General features: G+C 40.8%; 1 protein-coding gene across 7 annotated transcripts in view; it reads left to right on the top strand.

Annotated features, from left to right (window-relative positions):
• The window catches only part of ENTHD1 (ENTH domain containing 1), a 105115-nt gene that overhangs the window by 34617 nt on the left and 47285 nt on the right, over positions 1-23213 (top strand). For all 7 annotated transcript variants that reach the window (XM_042947870.1, XM_042947867.1, XM_042947866.1 and 4 more), the window contains one exon: positions 10945-11063. In XM_042947870.1, the coding sequence (XP_042803804.1) occupies positions 10945-11063 (119 nt within the window). The remainder of the gene's footprint in view (positions 1-10944; positions 11064-23213) is intronic.

Here is a 23213-nt window from a genome sequence, read left to right as displayed (position 1 = left end):
TCCATTTCTTGATTTGGGGTCAGGTCATGATCTTGCCATTAATGGGTTCAAGTCCCACACCAGGCTCTGTGGTGACAGCCTGCTTGAGATTCTTTCTCTCCCCCTCTCTCTCTGCCCTTCCCCTACTCACATCCACATGTATGCATGCTCTCTAAATAAATAAATAACTTTAAAAAAAGAAATAATGAGAGTTTTAGCAAGATGGATGGCTATTATATCAAAATATATAAGTCAAGTTATATTTTTTTATGTATCGGCACCAAACAGTAAACACATTTTTTAAATACCATTTATAATAGCAAAAAATCATTATTTACTTAAGGATAAATCTTTTACAAAGACGTACAAGATCTATACACTGAAAATTATAACACTTAACAAATATGTGAAAGATGACCTATACAGATGGAAAGATATTCATGTTTGTTTATTGAAAAACTCAAAAATGTGAATATCAGTGGTCTCCAAATTGCATAGGTTCAGTGGAGGTTTTCCTCAAGCTTGGCGATGCTGGCATTTTAATCCAGATAATTCTTTGTTGCGGGGGCTGTCCTGTGCCGGGTAGCATGCTTAGCATTACCCCTGGCCTCTACCCACCAGATGCTACTAGCACACATCTCTCCCTGTTGTGAAAACCAAAAATATCTGCAGACATTGTCAGATGTTTCCTGAGGACGAAAATTGCCCTCCGTCGAGAACCACTGATTCAGTGCAATTGTAATCAAAATCCAAAAAGGATTTTAAAAATTGAATGTAATGGGCTGATTCCCAGAGTTATCTGGAGTATCAAAAAAAAGCTATCAAGAATATCCAAAACATTCGTGAAGAAGAAAAAGATGGGGGGCTTGCCTTTCTGGATAACGAGACTAAAGCAATCGTAATCACGACAGTGTGGTATGGGTGCGGGGATAGGTGCGTGGGCCAGCGGGACAACTGTAGGACCCAGCACACAGACTTGTACAACTAGGTTATCTTCACGTATGACAGAGGTGGTGTTTCACATTGGTGGGGAGAGGGTGAACGACTTCATAAATAATGGTGGGGCAATTATTTACCTATATCGAAAAAGTGAAATTAGGTTTCTACCTCTTACCGTGCACAAAAACAAATTCTAGAGGAATTAAGTACTTAAAGGAGGGGGGGAAAAAGAAGGACTTCAAAATGTTTAGAAGAAAATAAAGGAGGGGGCGCCTGGGTGGTTCAGTCGGTTAAGCGTCCGGCTTTTGACTTTGGCTTGGGTCACGATCTCACAGTTCGGGAGTTCGAGCCCCACATCTGCTGTCAGTGCAGAGCCTGCTTGGGATTCTCTCTCCCTCCCTCTCTCTCTGCCCCTCCCCTGCTCGTGTGCTCTGTTTCTCTCTCTCAAAATAAGTACATAAACATATTAAAAAAAAAAAAAAAAAAGGAAAGGAGAATATCTTTTTTACATTGGATATGGAAGGATTTCTTAAACATTACCAAAAAAGTACAAGCTATCGAAAAAGCATTTGTCCGTTTGACTCTTGCGGTAGGCAGAAGACTGAGAATAAGCCCCAAGGACCTTTGCCTCTGTGGAATCTCCTCCCCTTTGAGGGGGGGTATGACCTGTGAATGAGAAGAGGTATCACTTCCATGATTATGTTACATTGTACGTCACAAAGGGGGTATCCACGTGGGCGTAATCCAATCGCACCAACCATTTGAAAGCAGAGTTTTCTCCAGCTGAAGGCAGAAGAGGAAGTCCCAGATTCCAAATGGGAGAAGGATTTGACGCACCCTTACTGGCTAGAAAACGGAGCGATAAGGAACGCAAGTGGCTTCTAGAAGCGGAGACCGATTGATCCCCGGTGGCCAGCCAGCAAGGAAAGGGGGACGTCGGTCGTACAACCACAAGGAATCGGAGTTCTGCCAACAACCTGAATGCTCTTGGAAGTGGATTGTTCCTCACAGTCTCCAGATAGGAGTCCAGCTTCATTGACGCCTTGATTTTGGCCTTGTGAGACCCAAGGCAGAGAACCCAGTCAAGCCTGCCAGGCCTGGCCTGCTGATCTACATAATGAATGGCTGTTGTGTCTTAAGCCAGTAAGTTTGTTGTAATTTTTGGCAGCAACAGAAAACTAACAAGGCTTATTAAATTTAAGAATTATCTCGCCATCAAAAAACACCATATAGAAAGTGAAGACAGTCCCACACTAGGAGAAACATTTCTAACATATGTAAGTGACAAGGGATTATCCAGAATATATAAGGAACTTCTACAAATCCATGCGAAAAGGACAGCCTCACTGAAAACTGGGGGGGGGCAGATATGGAAAGCATTTCCTAAAAAAAAGAGGGAGGAAACACGTACGGCCAAGAGACGTTTTTCCAAATTCTCAACCTTGTATTGTGATACAGTAGCAACAATTCTAAAATAAAATATGTGAAAATGCACAATTACAATAACTTGAAAAACCATCTAATGCCATATTGTGAGGAATGTCCTTCTGTTCCTTGAAGTATATTTTCTTGTGCATTTGGAATCTATTTTTGGCATGCCATCTTCCTCTCTCTCTCTCTTTATTGCTTCCCCCTCCCTTCTTTCTCCTCTTCTCTTATTTTCCTCCTGGAATGTGTGTCCTCAGTTCCCAGGTCCTTTCTTCACATCTTGCTGCTGCTGAGGCAGCTCCCTCTAGGCAGTCTGGTTTTTGTTTTAAAATTTTTTTTTCAACGTTTATTTTTGAGAGAGACAGAGACAGAGCATGAGCAGGGGAGGGGCAGAGAGAGAGGGAGACACAGAATCCGAGACAGGCTCCAGGCTCTGAGCCGCCAGCACAGAGCCCGACGTGGGGCTCGAACTCATAAACCACGAGATCATGACCTGAGCCAAAGTCGGACTCAACCGACCGAGCCACGCAGGCGCCCCGAGGCAGTCTGGTTTGAAGGCAGTGTAGAGTAATGGTGAAGCACTTAGGTCCTGGCACCTGACCGACTGGATTTGAACCCTGCCTCAGATTGTGTGGCCTGTGTGCCCTCGGACATGCTGTTTCATTCAGCCTTTGTGCTGCAGTTTCACCTTCTGTAAAATGGGGCCGACAGAGTGTCTGGTGTAGAATTGTCGTAAGGAGTAAACGAGGCGATACAGGTCCAGCACATACACTCTGGCAGTTATTTGCTCAGATACACTTAGCGATTTCTCGATGCTTCCCACCATGACTGAGACCGGTTTGTTTTCACCACCAAGTTGCAGTTTGTGTGCTGTTTCTTATTTTATCCCTTTTTTCTGCAGCAGCGAGGAAGGGGGGCCTTCAACAGGCCACACGCGATCTTGTTTAGCGTATCTGGGCTCTGCTCTGTCTTCTGAGCCTTTTGCACAGGACCCTGCTCGTTCTGTCTAGTTGGGAAATATGTCCCGGTGCCGTGGGGGCAAGAGCCGCCCTGAGCTTCCGATCATCCGCCCAGTCCAGCGTGAAATGGTAGTTTTCACTTCCGTTTAAAGCGTCAGTGTCTTTATTTACTCACTCGGTTACACCTTTTTTTTTTTTTTTTTTCTTTACCCATTTCCACCTCTTCTCAGTCATAAGGAGGGGAAAAAAGGATTGTCTCCTCAGTTCCCCTGTTTCCGGACATGAGGATAGTGATGAGAAATCTCCGAATCTTTGCAACTCATCCCTATCACCTTGGTCAGCAGTTATTTTCCTTTTAAAAACTACTTTCGGTTATATCTGTTTCCATGTTAGATTGCTGTTGTAAAATTTTTTAATTAGTTTTGACTTAAAAAAAACTTTGTTTAATGTTTGTTCATTTTTGAGAGACAGCAAGCAGGGGAGGGGCAGAGAGGGAGGGAGACACAGAATCCGAAGCAGGCTCCAGACTCTGAGCTGTCAGCACAGAGCCCCATGTGGGGCTCGAACCCATGGACCACAAGATCATGACGTGAGCTGAAGTCAGACGCTTAACTGACTGAGCCACCCAGGGCCCCCTAGTTGCAACTTTTTAAAAACCTCTTATTCAGTTTTGGGTGATGGAAACTGTGTTGCCGTTTCAGTGTACTCTCTTAACCTGGGAGTCGGCCACTGAATACTTAATCCTGCTCGCGCAGTGACCGTCTGCTCGTCTTTGTAGCTGAACAGTGAACACGGTTGGAGCATTTTCCTGTTCCCCATTATTCTTAAGTAAGAACTACCGGCAGTGTCTCAAATTTTGTGTGCTATTGTTAGCAAAACGCTGAAGTAAAATGGCCTTAGCTCCTTTTTTAAGGTCTCCTGCAACAAAAGTTTGTCCTTTCTCCCCTTTTCTTGTCTGCCTATTTAAAATTGCATTTTTAAAATCTGCTTAAACATCTCTGCTTTCTTATTCTGTGTCTTTTTCTGTTTTCATTGAAAAAAAAAATAAAAGCCTTTTCTCCACTCATCTCAGAATTCACCTTTCAAAAGAGATTTACAGTGCTCACGGGCTGCCCCCCGTCTCTCGGCAGGCACGTCTCAGAAGCACACAGGAACAGACAGGTGGTGTCTATAGTGGATGTTGTGTGGCACCCCCAGATCCCCTCTTCAAGATCAAGGCACTCATGCCCTCAGCTGCTGGGAAGATTGGTGGCTGAAGGGTCTCAGCTCAGCGAAGAGAGGCTGTTGACTCAAGACCTGTTGGACGCGGGCAGGCTGCTCCCTTGCTTCGAGGCAGGACACCTGTGAAGAGCCATCCCAGCCCCACAGCGCCTGGCAGGATTGGTCAAGGCCTCTGCCGCAACCCCATTACAGACCAGTTTCTCCCCTGGCCCCGTCCTACCTTCCAGGCTCCTCGTGGGTCCCATTGCAGAGAGCACTCACTAATGAATCTCCCTCTTACACATTTGAGCCTTGGGATCGGTTTCCTGGGGGAACCCAACCGGCGACCATGGCTTTTCCTCAAGGTTTAAAACATAGGAGTATCATAATTTGTGTCTGTGCATGAAGAAAGAGAATTATACAGCAAACGGCGCAAAATGTTAACAGTTGGTTAACCTGGCCGAAGAGGGTATGGGAGCTCTTCGTACTCTTCTTGCCGTGATTTTTGTGTACGTTTGAAATGACTATAACATGGAACTTGAAAGAATTAAGACAAGTATCAATCACTTGCAGATGCTTAAGTGCAGTCATGCTCCAAGACAGGGAAGTTGGTAAGGTTCCAAACTCATGATTCTGCAAAAGTTAGATACATAATCACCATGAGACTTCCATAGCTTACCAGTTCATTAGCCCACCGCGCATTTTCTTTGATGGGTGCGTTTGTTCTGTTTTGTTTTTTGTTTTTTGTTTTTTTAAAAGCTAATTGTGTTAAGTAAATGACTTAATTTACTTAAGTTACCTACACTGATTGAAAGGACACTGTCAATCCGTAGCAGCGACGTTTATTAGATGCTAAATAATAAGTGGAACAATTGGGGAATTTACTCAATTTGTGGAGCCTTCCAGTTCCAGAATGTGCCGTTGCCTGGTGAATGTCCGATGGCTTGGATGTCAGTTCAGTATCTCATCTAAGAAGTACCACGGGGTCTGCCGGTTCTGCTCTGCGGTATTATCTGAGCGGTACAGGCTCATGAAATCTACCGCCTCTCTCTCGATGGTTTCCTCACGGCACCTCCAGCCCTGGTATCTAACCTCTCATCTTCCAAAGAGCCGATAGCATCACTGCTTCCGTGCCTTCCCTTCCTCCTTTGGGGTTTCACAATCACACACACACAAGTCCTCCCGGCTTGTGACTTCACAGTCTCAGTTGAGACAGAGCGTATGAGATCAAAGGGACTTCATCGCCGCTCCGGGACTAAACGTGTCCTCCCTTTCCCTTTGCTTGTGAAAACCCAGAAATAAGTGTTGTGCGGTCACCTAATTCAGTTAAGCACACGTCACTTCCAGCTGAAGTGTTGCGCTGATGCTAAAACAATTTCTAAACGAATTTCCCGAGACTCGCTCTATTCCAACTACATTTCTTCTTGCCCCTAGAAGATTATTTCATATAAGTTTGTAATATTTTAACTATTCTAGCCTGAAATGCATCTCCAGATAGTCAAGGTGTTTTTTTTTTTCTTTCACAGTTCTTGCTGTTATTCAGTTTTCCTCATATTTTACTTCAAAACTGACTTCCTGCAACTGTTATCAGTCTACCTCTGTGATGTCTAAACCTAAGTCCGCATCACTTCCAGGATAATTTTATTGCTCAATACTCAAAGAGTGATAAGAAAGGTGGCTTCTGGGGCGCCTGGGTGGCTCAGTCGGTTAAGCATCCGACTTCGGCTCAGGTCATGATCTCGCGGTCCATGAGTTCGAGCCCCACGTCGGGCTCTGTGCTGACAGCTCAGAGCCTGGAGCCTGTTTCAGATTCTGTGTCTCCCTCTCTCTCTGACCCTCCGCCGTTCATGCTGTCTCTCCCTGTCTCAAAAATTAATAAACGTTAAAAAAAAATTGAAAAAAAAAGGTAGCTTCTGATGAATCACATGAAAGTACATAGATGATCTAAGCCTCAAACCACTACTGTTTGCCAGTATTAATTATAAAATCTCCAAGTCCCAAATAAGTTCATCTTAATTATTCATGTTCATGTGAAGTGACAAGAAAATTAAAGGAACGATTAATTGTGAAGTCCTTATTCTTTCTTCGGTATCTTTGGCATGTATCATACTCGCTCCTTTTTGCCTGCATAGTTCCTCCTGCTTAGGATCATTTCTCATTCACATTCACCAGGATCCCAGCCATCCTTCAAAGGCTTGTTCAAATTTTACTTCCTATTTGAGGCATGTTCTGACTACTCTGGGGCACACAGATTTTTTTTCCCCCTGTAGGATGTCTATTCCTAAAGTTAGCTAATTTAAGAAAGCTTGGCATGGTATTGTTTTCCTCTGGTTGTTTCCCATAAGTCTGTATGTCAGACTTATCTCCCGAGTCAGACTGTAAACTTTCTGAAGGCAAGGATCACCGCATCCTACACCACTGGTTTTCAAGCTATTTTTCTTGGATAGCCCCTGCAAGATTTTGAAAATGACATCCGTCCTTGTTCACTGTTAAGTTGGCATGTGAAATTGCACACTAAGTAACTGCAAAGGACAGGATTCAAAATATTGAGATTAAAGACCAAAGAGAGCAAAGTGAAATCGTCCCCTGAGGCTTTTACGTGTAGCTAAAGGAATCTAAAATGCTCTTGTGATCGATACCTCCAGTCGTTCATTTGAAAGAACCCACGAGGTCTTTAACTGTTGGAAGTTTTGCATCATTCCCTTTACTCCTTGAAGTCATGTTTCTCTTCCACGTCCCTCATAGGACTCCATCCTAATAGAAAGTGTTGTTATGCTTGAAAGTCTTCTCTACATTAAATATGTATGTAAATGGAAATTATTTTTCTAAATTTTCTATGGCCAGAGGCTTTGAAGTGGTAAAGTATTCTTTCTAGATTGACTTGTCATTACAATTACTTTTAGTACACAATTGATCAAAACCCAAACCACATAAATGTATTATAAATTTTTATAAATACTTACTAAGCATAAAGAATAGAGTTTTATTGGAAATACGTGTTTCTATGAGATACGTGGAATTCTTTGTTTACACACGTGAATATTACTTATTGCTAGAAATAAGCAAGGTTCAGCATAAATTCTGTTTCCCTTTTACATTTTTATAGGTGGAAATGCTGGGAACACTTGTTCACATAAAATTTTAGGTGGGAACAGAAGGTGTTTTACTACAGCATTGTCACTCCGTTCTATGAATTCCTTTCAAGCAACATGCCAGAATTATATATTGATTTATTATAAAAATGTTTTTCATCTCTTGTCAACTGTTAACTTGATTAGGTCTTTCTTCAGTGTTGTTGAAAGCAAAGAATTGGAAACAACCTACTTAGAAAAAGATTTGTTAAACAGTCATTAGGGGTAATTTACTTTCTCAGTTTCTGAGAATAATATCGAAAAACCTTTACTAAAAGTTATCAGATGACTATTAATGATACTAGTCACACTTAAAAATTTTTTTTAATGTTTATTTATTTTTGACAGAGAGAGAGAGACAGAGCACGAGTGGGGGAGGGGCAGAGAGAGAGGGACACAGAATCCAAAACAGGCTCCAGGCTCTGAGCTGTCAGCACAGAGCCTGACATGGGGCCCAAACTCATGGACAGTGAGACCATGACCTGAGCTAGAGTCAGACGCTCAACCGACTGAGCCACCCAAGCACCCTGATACTAGTTACACTTTAATTTAACCCAATACACTCAGAAAGTGGAAAAAGAAAAATATTCATTCTAATGTACCTGTCAATATAATTTTTAAAACAATTATTTAAAATAATTTTTAACATTTATTTTTTATTATTTTTTTTAATGTTTATTTATTTTTGAGAGAGAGAGACCGTGTGCAAGCAGTGGAGGGGCAAAGAGAGAGGGAGACACAGAATCTGAGGCAGGCTCCAGGCTCTGAGCTGTCAGCCACAGAACCTGATGCAGGACTCAAACTCACAAACCTCAAGATCATGACCTGAGCCGAAGTCAGACACTTAACTTACTGAGCCACCCAGGTGCCCCTTACACTTTCTTTAGAAAACATTTTACTTTGTTTGTTTAAATAGACATGTAATAGACACTCTGGTTGTGTTCACACTCCTGAATTCTTTTCCTAAGAGAGATGGCGAGGGCATGGAGCCTTGTCGGTTTGTTGGGTTGATGAAATGAGGTGCCCCGCCGCCCTCCCCCCTGCCCCCGGCCCCATGCTTTCCTTCTTTCCTCTCCTGAGACTCTTCCTCAGAATGATGCATCTCTGACAATAGCTGGGGATGAAAAGCACAGGACATTAAATGGAAGTTGTTAAATACAGCTCCCCCATACTGTATAGTATGTCTCAATACCAAACATCCCAGGATGGATGAAAATACCCTGTTACTCATGCCATGCGTTGCCATTAAAAGAACATGCGTAAACAGAACAAATTGTGGAGCTTTACTTTGGGTTTTTCCAGCCTTGATTAAAAGAGGATTCCCTGGGAATGCAAGCTGGTGCAGCCACTCTGGAAAACAGTATGGAGGTTCCTCAAAAAACTAAAAATAGAACTACCCTACCACCCAGCAATTGCACTACTAGGCATTTATCCAAGGGATACAGGTGTGCTGTTTCGAAGGGACACATGCACCCCAATGTCTATAGCAGCACTATCAACAATAGCCAAAGTATGGAAAGACCCCAAATGCCCATCGATGGATGAATGGATAAAGAAGATGTGGTACATAGATACAATGGAGTATTACTCAGCAATCAAAAATAATGAAATCTTGCCATTTGCAACTACGTGGATGGAACTGGAGGGTATTATGCTAAGGGAAATTAGAGAAAGACAAAAATCATATGACTTCACTCATATGAGGACTTTAAGAGACAAAACAGATGACCATAAGGGAAGGGAAACAAAAATAAAAACAGGGAGGGGGACAAAACAGAAGAGACTCATAAATAAGGAGAACAGAGGGTTACGAGAGGGGTTGTGGGAGGGGGATGGGCTAAATGGGGAAGGGGCACCAAGGAATCTACTCCTGAAATCGTTGCACTAGATGCTAACTAATTTGGATGTAAATTTTGAAAATTAAAAAATAAAATTAAAAAAAAATCGATAAGACAAAAACAATCCAGTAAAAAAAATGGACAAAAGAGTTCAAGATAGTGTTTACAGGAAAATAAATGTAGGCAGCTTTTAAGCATATGAAAATATGCTCAGCTTTGTTCCTTCATAGTAAGAGAAATACACATTAACCAGAACAATACCATTTCCCATTTATTATATTGTTACAAATCTGAAAGTTCCATAACACAGTGTGTGCGTTGATGGAGGGCAACTTGGAGATTGCATCTAAATTGGAAATGTAATCCTTTGACCCACGGATTCTATATGTAGCACTGTAAATTTCACATATATTCGCACACATTAAAAAAGACGTACAAGATTTAAATAAAGAAATACATACATACATACATACATAAATAAAAAGGATTCCCTATACTAGTCTTTTCTACTATTGTTTGGTGTTTAGAGGTTCTTGCGTTTGCAGCATAAAGGAAGATGAGACACAGGAAGGTGGCGAGAGGATAGGCCTTTCTTTGTAAAGCGGGAGGAAATTGATTAGGAAAGGGAAGGAGCTGGGCGCCTGGGTGGCTCAGTTTCGCTTCAACTTAGGCTCAGGTCATGATCTCACGGTTCCTGGGTTCCAGCCTCTCGTCGGGCTCTGTGCTGACAGCTCGAAGCCTGGAGTCCGAGTCTCCCTCTCTGTGTCTCCCTGTGTCTCGTCTCCCTCTCTGTCTGCCCCTCTCCCGCTCGCTCTCTGTCTCTGTCTCTCTCTCTCTCAAAAATAAATAAGCGTTTAAAAAAATTACAAAAAAGGGGCGGGCGCCTGGGTGGCTCCGTCGGTTAAGTGTCCAACCTCAGCTCAGGTCATGAAAATGGCAACTACAAAACCATTCAGCAAAAACGTATAAGCAGAACTATCCATTTATTTTCATCGGCATATTCTCTTATGTTGAAAATTTTTTTTTAATTTTGTTTAAAAGCAGTTTCTTATCATCTAACCTATAGATCATATATGTGACCACATGAAATTTGCCCTGCAGTAATAAGGTTCTTTTACATCTTAATTAGACTGATTCTAGTTGTCATTTCTACTTTGCTAAGAATAATGTTCAAATTCTGTTTTCTATGCTGTATTGTACCTTATTTTTAAAAAGCTGTTTCAAGTAATGAAGTGTAAAATAAAATTGTCGATGGTAGAAGAGACTAGAATCTAAGTTGTATTTTTAAATCTGCCTGAATGAGTCGACTATAATACAGGGATACATTAAAATGACCATTGGCAGATGATGTATATGTTGCAGACAAAACGGATCTTCCGGAGTAATTAACTTAAAAATTGCGAGCTAATGTAAAAACATTACGATTTTTTTTTTTGCCAAACTGAAATCTTAGCTTTCTGTTGTTGACAGAAAACGCCTCCAAGGCGGGATTGAAACAAGAGCAGCGCCAAGACATCCATTTGCCTAGTGGGACTGTGTTGTCCCAGGAAACACCACCAGTCAAGATGAATGTTTGGAAATCAACAGAGGTAAGTCACTGTGGCAGTTTCCTGTTGCCGCTGTAACAAATGACCACAAACTCAGTGCCTTAAATCAGCACAGATGTGTCATTTTGCAGTTCTGTAGGTCAGAAGTCGGACACAGGACTCACTGGGCTAAAATCAAGGTATCATCTGCAGCCTGCCTCCCTTTCTGGAGGCCTGAAGGGAAAATTTGTTTCCTTGTCCTCTCTGGCTTCCTGTGTTCTAAGAGAACACTTGTCTTTTAATTTTGCTGTCTTTTGTTTTACCCCGTTTTAAATAAGAATGAGGTTAAATTACGAAAGTTTTCCGTTAAAGCTCATGCTGTAAAAAAAATCTGCCTAAAGAAATTCTTCTTTATCCTAATAGAATAAAGCTCTCTTATCTTTTCTTCTAAATGAAATCCTTGTGTCCTCTAGAATTTTACCACATACCGTAAGAGGGGGGTCTTACTGTCTTTATACCTGTGGATAAACAGTATTTAATTTATTGTACAGTACATCTCTCTCTACTCATCTAAAATAACTTTAAAAAAAAAAATTTTTTTTTAACGTTTTATTTATTTTTGAGACAGAGAGAGACAGAGCATGAACGGGGGAGGGGCAGAGAGAGAGGGAGACACAGAATCGGAAGCAGGCTCCAGGCTCCGAGCCATCAGCCCAGAGCCTGACGCGGGGCTCGAACTCACGGACCGCGAGATCGTGACCTGGCTGAAGTCGGACGCTCAACCGACTGAGCCACCCAGGCGCCCCTAAAATAACTTTTTAAAAGACTTCAGGAAGTTGCAGAAATAGTACAGACTCCCATGTACCCTTTACCCGGCTTCTCCCAATGTTGGCATCTTATATAACCGCGGTGCAACATCAAAATGAGGAAGTGGATGTCGGTATGTTACTGCAAACTAGATTACAGACCTTATTCAGTTTCCAAATTTTTAATTCACTATTCAATTAAAAAAATTTTTTTTAATGTTTATTTATTTTTGAGGGAGAGACAGAGACAGAGCACAAGCGGGAGAGGGTCAGAGAGAGAGGGAGACACAGAATCCGAAGCAGGCTCCAGGCTCTGAGCTGTCAGCACAGAGCCCAGATGTGGGGCTCGAACCCGTGAACCGTGAGATCATGACCTGAGCTGAAGTCGGATGCTTAACTGACTGAGCCACCCAGGCACCCCTCACTAGCTGATTTTTTAACCTCCATTTGTGTGTGTGTGTGTGTGTGTGTGTGTGTGTGTGTGTGTGTGTGTCTGTAGGGGGAGTGCTATGCAATTTTATTCTAAGTATAGATTCATGTAATCACCAAAAGAAATCCCTCATGCTATCCACCCCATCTCATTCCCCACACCCCAACCACGTCCTCCCCTGACGACCACTAATCTTTTCTCTATCTTTATAGTTTTATTATTTCGAGAATGCTATGTAAATGAATTCAGACCATATGTAATCTTTTGAGATCGTTTTTGTTTTTTCCACTTAGCATAATGCTCATGATATCCATTCAGTTGTGAAGTTTTCGTGTCTCTGGGATAAATGTCTAGGGGTGTGATTGCTAGGTTGTATATTAAGTACCTACTAAATGTGGTAAGAAACTGTCGACCTGTTTCCTAGACTGGCTGTACCATTTTACATTCCCACCAGCAGTGTAGAAGAGACCCAGTTTCTCTGCCTTCTCACCACCTTGTGGCATCACCATTTTTATTTTGGCTATTCTAATAGGTTTGTGGCGATATCTCATCATGGTTTTTAGTTGATGTTTCCCAAAAGGCTAATGATGCTGAACATCTTTTCGTGTGCTCGTTTGTATCATCGTCACTTCTCTTTGGTGACAGATATCTTCATATCTTTTGCTCATTTTCTAATTGGACTGATGATGGTTTATTACCGTTGAGTTAGGAGAGTTCTTTGTATATTCTGGATACCAGTGTGTTTCTACTTGTGCTCTCATCCGTGAAGATGTTCATCTTATTTTTGAGCATGACCTGTGTCTTTAATTTTCACATTTGTATTTTTCTCTTTCGTTGCTGTGTGTTTGGGGAGGGAGGGTATCCCCAAAGTTTGAATTTACAGAACCATCTTGACTGGAAACCTGTTCCACTGAAGACTATTTACAATGATCTCATCACTCATTTGTTTGTCTGTTTTATGTGTGTTTCTCCTTCTAGAAGGAAAGCTCCTTGAGAGTAACGGCCATTTTAGTCTTACTCATTACTGAACCTTCACTTGCCAAATTTTTGTTAATGAAGAAATGACTGAACGGTAGACACTCAATTTTAACTTCCTTCTCTTCCTCCCCTGTGAAAGAGGCTTGTTTGGTCTTCTGTTTTGTTTAGCGTTCCCTGCCACAGTTCCTATGAGAGTGGCTAGAATTATTTATTGACCTTCTGTTCCCAGCCCTTTGCCTGAACCCAGTTAGGCATTGGATTTACCTGATTTTCTAGCAGCCCCGAAAAGTACATAAAATTAAAATTTCACTTCTCCCTAATTGCATCACAGCCCGCGGACTGAAAGAAAATACGTAGATCGTTTTAAAAGATATGACATTAAGCAAAATTATTTTTATTATTATTGTTATTTTTAAAAGTTTATTTATTTTGAGAGGTGGGGGATGAGGGGAGAGAGAATCCCAAGCAGGTCCCTCACTGTCAGCACAGAGCCTGATGTGGGGCTCGAATTCGCGAGCTGCGCCGAAATCAAGAGTCTGACGCCCAACAGACCGAGCCACCCAGGCACGCCGAGCAAAATTATTTTTAAATACGCGGTCAGTTTTGTTTACTGCCGATGGCTTTTAAGGGAGAAAATAGACTTGAATAATCTTACATGCTTTGGAGCCTAACAAAGACATAAAGTGCCACCTAGCTTTTTTGTATCAGTCCCCAAATTCTCGTTATTATTGTTTTTTTCTGACTTCAGAGGAAACCGCTGTAATTGATTTACATCATTCAGCATCTTGTATCAGTTAGCAAAAAATGGTGCCCTTCTCTCAAAAGAAGTTTGAAGTTAGATTTCTCTTTCTCAAAGCATTACTACATCATGACACTATTCCATCATTTTACTGACAAGCATCTCTCTTATTACTGTCAGGAACATTTGATGTGACCCAATATATCCTCTCCAGAAATCTGCTTTTGTGGCAGAAGACAAAACCCACCAGGCTGAACAGTGAATCTAATTGTTGTTGCCAAATGTACTACATGTACATTAAAATTCTCATGTTCTTAATACAGAATGAGAAAGAAATGATACTGTTGATTGCTTAGGCAGATGAAGGGGACTTAAAAATATCTTGTAAAAACTTTAAATAGAAATCTCTTTATTCTCTTTCTACAAATGAAAGGATGATCTAAAAGCAGTAAATAAAATTCTTAACAGAACAGGGCATTCAAAAGCAGAGCAGAGCTTGCTTGTGGTACTTTCAAAACTCAGGAAAGCCTTTAAACGTACAGCACTTAGACATGGGTATGTGTTCTCTCTAGGGACTGCCCAGAATCTTTATTATTGAATTTGCTAATTAATAAGGTTATTACGTAGCCTTTCACCACCTCAAGAGACCTTCCTCTTTTCCTGTTTGAGGAGATTCAACAATGAGGGTTATGATTTTCTTTTTCTTTTTTTTTTTTTTTGGTCACAGTTGTTTCTATAGTAACAGATAGGGATGCTATGAATTGGTTCCCGCAGAATTAAAGCTGACCAAAGCCTTCAGTCTAGTTGTGAGTTTGGAAGTGACGGGAGATAAATGTTTATTTCCTCCTGCTTCTGTTTATTATTTTGTTAAATGAAGAGTAAACAGTTTTTATCCTTGGGCTTATTAGCATATCATTTATTATATTTGCAAAACTTTGAACTCGTCAAAGCTGTTAGGGAAATGGAAATTGTACCTATTCTAATCATGCTAATTCATCATCCCCTTACTTCGTTTCTGCATCATTGCTTTATGCTGAAAAGCCCTTTTTTATTTTCACGTCTGTACTTTTATTCTTTTCAAGTTGGAAGATACTTGCTGGAAAAAGTTGAAACAATACGAAAGGGTAAAGGGTGAAAAACAAAGTTTCTTCTTACTTCTCTATACACCTTCAGTTCCTTCCCTTGGAGGCATCCGTTACTAACTCGGTTCTTAGAAATTTGGGAGGGAAATTTTCTGTGTCCAGACATTTCGTTTATCTAAGGATTCATTCCGTATATACTGCTCTGCAGCATGCCTCGAACTGAACAATGTATCTTGGACATCTTTTTTTATTTATGTAATAAATGCAAATTTATTCATGTAATAAATGCAGTCCTTTGGTGTGTGTTGTTCCACATCTTTTTCGCTAAACTGTAGATCATGGATGTCTTTCTCTATCCGTGTGGATAGCGGTGCTGTATTCTTTCTTATTTTTAAAATTGTTTAATGTTTATTTATCTTTTGAGAGACACAGAGAGCGAGTGGGGGAGGGGCAGGGAGAGGGAGACACAGAATCCGAAGCAGGCTGCAGGCTCCAGGCTCCGAGCTGTCAGCACAGAGCCCGACGCGGGGCCTAAACTCACAAACTGCGAGATCATGACCTGAGCTGAAGTCGGATGCTTCACCGACTGAGCCACCCAGGCGCCCCTAGCTGTGCATATTCTTGATGCATAAATGAATCTTCGCTTATTTGGCCATCCCCTGTTGGTAATCATTTAGGGATATTTTTATGTTTTTGTCTATTAAGAGCAATATTGTAACAGCGGTTCTTGTACACGTTTTATATGATGCTGTCCTAAAAGGGGACTCGCTGAAAGATTATATGTATCTTTAGTTTTGAAAAGTACTGCCAAACTGTCCTCCCAAAAGTTGCACCAATTTATGCCCACCAAAAGCATAGTTTTGCAAATACTGAGTATTATCAAACTTGTACACTTTTTTGTCAGTCTGAAAGGTGGGGAAAATTTGTTTTAATTTATTCCATTGTAATTACAGGTAAGAGTGGAAGAACTTTTCACATGTTTCTTGGGGATTTGTGTTTCTTTTTGTTAAGTTTATTTATTTACTTAGAGAGAACATGTGAGTGGGGGAGGGGCAGAGAGGGAGAGAGAGAGAATCCCAAGCAGGCTCCTCACTGTCAATACAGAGCCCGATGCAGAGCTCGAACTCACAAACCGTCATGACTTGAGCGGAAGCCAAGAGTCAGACACTCAACCGACTGCGCCACCCAGGTGTCCCTGTGTTTCTTTTTTATTATTAACTCTATTCATCTCCTTTGCTCGTTTTTCTGTTTGGTTTCTCATCTTTTTGTTATCAGTTTCTAAGAGCTATTTGGCTATTAAATAATTAGCTCATTGTCTGCTTCTTTATCTCTTTATTCATTTCCAGGTTTTCGTGTGATTTTTTTTAATATTTTTTTTTATTATTTTTATTTTTATTATTTTTTTAACGTTTATTTATTTATTTATTTTTTTTTTTTTTAATTTTTTTTTTTCAACGTTTTTTATTTATTTTTGGGACAGAGAGAGACAGAGCATGAACGGGGGAGGGGCAGAGAGAGAGGGAGACACAGAATCGGAAACAGGCTCCAGGCTCCAAGCTGTCAGCACAGAGCCTGACGCGGGGCTCGAACTCACGGACCGCGAGATCGTGACCTGGCTGAAGTCGGATGCTTAACCGACTGCGCCACCCAGGCGCCCCCTAACGTTTATTTATTTTTGAGACAGAGAGAGACAGAGCATGAACGGGGGAGGATCAGAGAGACGGAGACACAGAATCTGAAACAGGCTCCAGGCTCTGAGCTGTCAGCCCAGAGCCCGACGCGGGGCTCGAACTCACGGACCGCGAGGTCATGACCTGAGCCGAAGTCGGCCGCTTCACCGACTGAGCCACCCAGGCGCCCCTCGTGTGATTTTTTAATTTTATTTATGGCTTTTTTTTTTTTTTTTTTTTGCCTTTGCAAAGGGAAAACATACCGCTCTTTCTTTGTCTCTTTTTTTCCTCACACACCTGCCGTCGCACTTCACTTCTGACACAAGAGACGTGGGTTTTCCACACACCCAGCTGTTGTCTACATCACTAGCTGGGTGTGCTGCAACTTAACTCGATTCTGACACTGTCTGCCTAAAGATGGCATCAGATTTCACAGGCTTAAGTGCCCAGTCCCCAAAGCTTCCTTTCCCCCACCTCCCATTTCAGATGCCAACTGCACATCTCGGGCTGTCACCTGTACTTCTGACCTGCTGTAAATCCAGGGTCCCATGACCCCCTCCTCGGGTTTGATCACTCGCTAGAACAGCTTAAGAACCCATGGAAATATTTACTCACAGATGCTGCTTTATTATATAATAAAGGATGTGATAAAGGGTACAGATGAATTGCCAGATGTAGAAATACACAGGGCAAGGCCCAGAAGTTTCCCTAGTGCAAGAGTTTCTGTCCCCATGGAGTTGGGCTGTGTCACCCTCCCAGCATGTCCGGTATTCACCAACCCAAAAGCTCTTGGCACCGCAAACATTTGGGACTTTTATGGTGGCTTCATCAGATGAGCGTGACTGATCCTTTATTCCATCTCCAGTCTCTCTCCCCTTCCAGGGGGATGCGGTGTGGGACTGAAAGTTCCAGGCTTCTAATCATGGCTTGGTCTTTCTGGTGACCAGTCCCCATCCCGAAGCTGTCCAGGAACCCACCAAGAGTCACCTCACAAGACAAAAGACACTCTGAGCTCCCAGAAAATTCCAAGTGATATCGGAGCTCTGTGTCAGGAGCCAGGGTCAAAGACCAAATATTAAAACAAAAGATGCTCCTAGCACTCCTCTCACTTAGGAAATTACAGGAGTTCAGGGGCTCTGGGCCAGCACCAGGGACAAAGACCAAATATATATTTATTATGACTCCGATATCACAGCCTTAAAGCAGTCTTTAATTTTCATTAAAAAGTAGTCAAATTTGCCTTTCCATTACGGCTTCTAGATTTTAAGTCATTCTTAGAAAGACCTTCCCTAGTCTAAGATTTTATTAAATATCACCCTGGCTTTTTAGTTTAACAAGCTATTTTTTAGATCAGTTTTAGATTCACAGCAGAAGTGAGTAGAAAGTAAGAGATTTTTCCATATACCCGATGCATACCCCCACCCGCCTCTGCCCTGTATGACCTCCCCCACGATTAGCATCCACCCCAGGGTGGTACATTTGTTATAATCAATGAACCTAAATTAACACTCATTACCATCCAAAGGCCACAGTTTACATTAAGGTTTGCTGTGTGTTCTGTGAGTTTTGACAAATGTATGGTGCTACGTATCTGCCATTACAGTGTCGTAGAGAATGGTTTCATTGTACTAAAAATCCTCTATGTTTCATCTATTTATTCCTTTTCCTGCTAACGCCTGGAAACCACTGATCCTTTTACTGTCTCCTTAGTTTTGCCTTTTTCAGAAAGTCATATGGTTGGAATCATACAGTATGTAGCCTTTCCAAACTGGTTTCTTTCATTTAGTAATATGCATTTAAGATTCTTGTGTCTCTTTATGGTTTGATAGCTCATTTCTTTTTTTAACGCTGAATAATATGCCATTGTCTGGGGGTGCCTGGGTGACTCAACTGGTTAAGCATCTGACTTTTGGTTTCAGCTCAGGTCCTGATCCCATGGTTTGTGAGTTCAAACCCTGCGTCGGGCTCCACATTGACAGCATGAAGCCTGCTTGGGATTCTCTCTCTCTCTCTCTCTCTCTCTCTCTCTCTCTCTCTCCCCCCCCCCCCAACTCATGTGTGCATGCTCTCTCTCTCTCTCAAGAATAAATAAATTTAAAAAAAATATGCCATTGTCTGGATGTACCACAGTTTATTAACCCGTTCACCTCCTGAAAGACATCTTGGTTGTTTCCGACTTTTGGCAATTATGAATAAAGCTACTATGAACAATTGTGTGTAGGTGTTTGTGTGCACATAAGTTTTCAACTCTTTTAGGTAAATACCAAGGAGTGCAATTGCTAGGTTGTGTGGTAAGTGTATGTTTAGTTTTGTAAAAAACTACCCTAGTTCTTTTATGCTTTAATTTTTAAAATATAGTTAAATGCTATCCATCAAAAAATTATTTAATGAATGAAGAGTGTTAAAGATTCACCTTTAAATTTGTATTTTTACAAATGATAATCAGTTGTTTCAGTGCTGTTTGTTGAACAGTCCACCTTTTCCCCATTGACTTGAATAGTGCCTTCTATCACACAATAAATTCCCATTTATGCTTACGCCCATTCCTGGATTTTCTACTTGTTTATATTAAAGACGCAACATGCAAAGATCAGCTGTAACATTTAAAAAAAGAAAGAAGGAAAGGCTACGTATAAAGGGAAAGAAGGGAATAAGGGAGGAGAAATAGAAGCTAAATTTCTTTGATTGTACCGTGATTTTAGATTTGTCATTGGAATACTGGAAATATTTTTGCATAATTACGAAACAAAATCGAAGTAAAGAAAGTAATCCTTTAAAATGTAAAATACAATTAAACAAATGTTCCTTGCATTCCGTCGGTGTTTTTATTCTAAGATGTTGGTATTTTTGATCTGAGATTATTGTGAGCATAATGTGGGATGAATCAAATGAGTGGTCACGTGATCCTCTATTTGAATCATCTTTGGTGTCCTTGAGAACTGGGATTCTCGGTGTGGGGGACAGGAGATACGCGTGTAAGATAGAAAGAAGAGATTGTCATGACCTAATAGACCCGAATTGGATTGGAAATATATCACTATAAACTCATGAGGAATTTTACGTGAAATGTTTTGGGAAAATAAACTAAATTATTCATAGGTCAAAGGGGAAGTCTCAGAGGAAATTTAAAAATGCATCTAACTGGGTAAGAAGGAAGCACAACTTATCAAAATATAGGAGGCATAGGTAAAGTAGTGGTCGGAGGGAAATTTATAGCACTAAATGCTTAGATTAGAAAAGAGGAAAGGTGTAAAATCAATAATTAGGTTTCTTGAAAAAAAAAACTAGGAAAAACAAAATAAACCTACATGAAACAGAAGAAAGAAAATAATAAAGATCAGAAATTAATGGAATTAAAAGCAGGAAAACAGTTAACAGAGAAAATGACTGATGCAAAAGCCAGTTCTTTGAAAAACAGAAAAATGGATAAGCCTCTAGCAAGACTGCCAAAGAGGAAAGACACCGATCACCAGATCAGGATGAAGTGGGATGTCACTACAGTTCCTGTAGCTATCAAAGGACAATAAAGAATTGCTACCAACAACTTTATGCTCATAAATTTGACGATTTAGAAGAAATAGAACAATTTCTCAGAAAGCGGACACTACGAAAATCCAAAGAAGGTGGAATAGAACCTGAATAGTTCTGTAACCGTTAAGAAAATTTTTTAATGTTTATTTATATTTGGGGGGGAGGGGCAGAGAGAGGGAGACACAGAATCTGAAGGCTCTGAGCCGTCAGCACAGACGTGGGGCTCGAACTCACGAGCTGTGCGATCATGACCTGAGCCGAAGTCACATGCTTAATCAGCTGAGCCACCCAGGCTCGCCCCTGTAACCATTTTGTTTTTAAGTGAATTTGTAATATAAGTCTCCTGAAAAAGAAATCTCCACGTCCAGATGGTTTTACTGGAGAATTCTCGAATAGACACTATTTTTACACAAATGTCTTTCAAAAGTAGGAGGGAGTACTTCCCAGTTCATTTTATGAGGCAAGTATTGATGCTCTGCTACCAACCCCAGAAAAAGACCATTTCTTGTCTTACAAAAAAAAAAAGCCATTATCTCTCATGAAATGAGAAGCAAAATCCTCAAAAAACAATTATCCAATTGAATCCAGCAATATATTTTAAAAAATTATACACCAGAACCAAGTGGGATTTAATCTAGTTGTGGCTCAACATTTGAAAGTCAATGAATGTAATTTATCATGTCAACAAATTAAAGAAGAAAAATCATAGGATCTTTGTCAGTTGATGGAGAAAACATTCAACAGCACGCAATACCCATTTATGGTAAAAACTCCGCAACTAGAAATAGGGACTTTCCTTAAATTGGTAAAGATCATCCACACAAAACCTGCAATAGCATCGTACTTAACAGTGAATGCTTTCTTTTCAAGATCGGGAACAAGGCCAGGACTTATTCCACATAGTACTAGAAGTTCCAGCCACTGCAATAAGAAAAGAAAAGATGTGTAGAAGAAAAAATAAAATTGTCCTCATTTACAGATTGTCTGCATAGAAAATCCCAGAGAGGCGACAAAACCTTAGAGAACCAGCTAGTGAATTCAGTAGGCATGGAGGATACAAGATCAGCATACATAAATCAATTGCATTTTTTATCTTTTTTGTTTTTAATGTTTATTTATCTGTTTCTGAAAGAGTGAGTGAGTGCAGGGGAGGAGCAGAGAGATAGAGAGACAGAGCATCCTAAGGAGGTTCTGAGCTGTCAGAGCAGAGCCTGATGTGGGGCTCGAACTCACAAGCCGTGAGATCATGACCCGAGCCAAAATCAAGAGTTCAATGCTTAATGGACTGAGCCACCCAGGCACCTCTGAATTTTTTTTTTTTTTTAATCTTGATTTATTTTTGAAAAAAGGGGAGCAGGGAGCAGCAGAGAGAGAGGGAGACAGAGAATCTGAAGCTGGCTCCACACTGTCAGCTCAGAGCCTGACTTGGGGCTCGAACTCATGAACCATGAGAGCATGACCTGAGCTGAAATGGGACGCTTAACTGACTGAGCCACCCAGGCACTCCTCAATTGCATTTTTATGTACTAATAGTGAACATGTGGAAACTGAAATTAAGACACATGCCATTTGCAATTACTGCCCCCCAATGAAATCCTTAGGTATAATTGTAACAAAAACATGTATAGCATCAGTATGCTGAAAATTAGAAAATACCGATGAAAGATTTTAAAGACCAGTCAGTTAAAGACATACCATGTTCACAGATTGGAAGACTTGTCATAGTAAAGATGCCCCTAACTACTCTATAGGTTTAATGCAATTCCTATAAAAATTCCAGCAAAGCTTTTTTTTTTTTTTTTTGAGACAGATAATAAGCTTATTCTAAAATTTATGTGGAAAGGCACAGGCTCTAGAACAGCTAAAACTAAAGTGGAACTAATCACTCTGCCTGATATTAAGCCTTCGGCAGCTACTGCAATCAAGAGAGTGTGGAATTGGAGTGTGGTATTGAGAGTGTGGAGAGATAGACACCTACGTCAGTGGAACAGGAGAGAGAACCAAGAACTTAGACCCACACAAATACGGCCAATTGATTTTTAACAGAGGAACAAAAGGAATCCAACGAGGGACAACTTTTTCGACAAATGATATTGGGGCAATTGGACATTGGTATAGGCAAAACCATGAGCCTCCGTTTAAGCTTCATATAGAAATTCAGTCCAAGTAGATCGTGGACTTAAATGTAAAATGTTAAACTATAAAACTTTTTTAAAATACTGGAGAAGCATCTTTGGGATCTAGGGCTGGCCAAAAACTTGATCCCTAAAAGAAAAAAAAGTTAGACCTCATCGCAAAAAGATATAAAAACAAGTTACAGACTGGGAGAAAATGTTTGCAACCCACATATCTGGCAAAGGACTAATATCTTGAGCATTAAAAAAATAAATAAAAACCTCTTGGGGCACCTGGCTGGCTCAGTGGGTAGAGCATACGAAGCTCAATCTCAAGGTCGTTGAGCTCAAGCCCCATATTAGGGATGGAGCCTACTTTTTAAAAAATTAAAAATTAAAAAACTAACCTCTCAAAGCGCAACAGTTAAAAATCCATCACCATCCAATTAGAAAATGGGCAAATGACAAGAACTGTCCCTTCAGCAAATACAAACAGCAAATAAGCACATGAAAAGATGTTCCACCTCATCACCCACGAGGAATATGTAATTGAAACACACAATGAAATATCAAAATGGCTAAAGTAAAAAGTAGCGACAACACCAAATGCTGGCAAATGTGGGGAAATTGGATCACTCAAATATTACTAGTGGGAATGTAAAATTGTAAACCTACTCTGGGAAACCGTTTGCAGCGTCTTATAAAACTAAACGTGCAACTACCATAGGACTGAGCAATTGCATTCTTAGACCTCTATCCCAGCAACATGGCAACTTACTTTCATACCCAAAGCTACACACAGTGTTCACAGCGGCTTTATGTATAATAGCCCAGATCTGGAAACAATCCAGATGGTCCTTTGA

The sequence above is a fragment of the Panthera leo genome, chromosome B4 (genome assembly GCF_018350215.1).
Source record: "Panthera leo isolate Ple1 chromosome B4, P.leo_Ple1_pat1.1, whole genome shotgun sequence".
In the NCBI taxonomy this organism is placed as follows: domain Eukaryota; kingdom Metazoa; phylum Chordata; class Mammalia; order Carnivora; family Felidae; genus Panthera; species Panthera leo.
The sequence above is the reverse complement of the archived record's forward strand: the minus strand, read 5'-3'. Positions and strand labels throughout refer to the sequence as shown.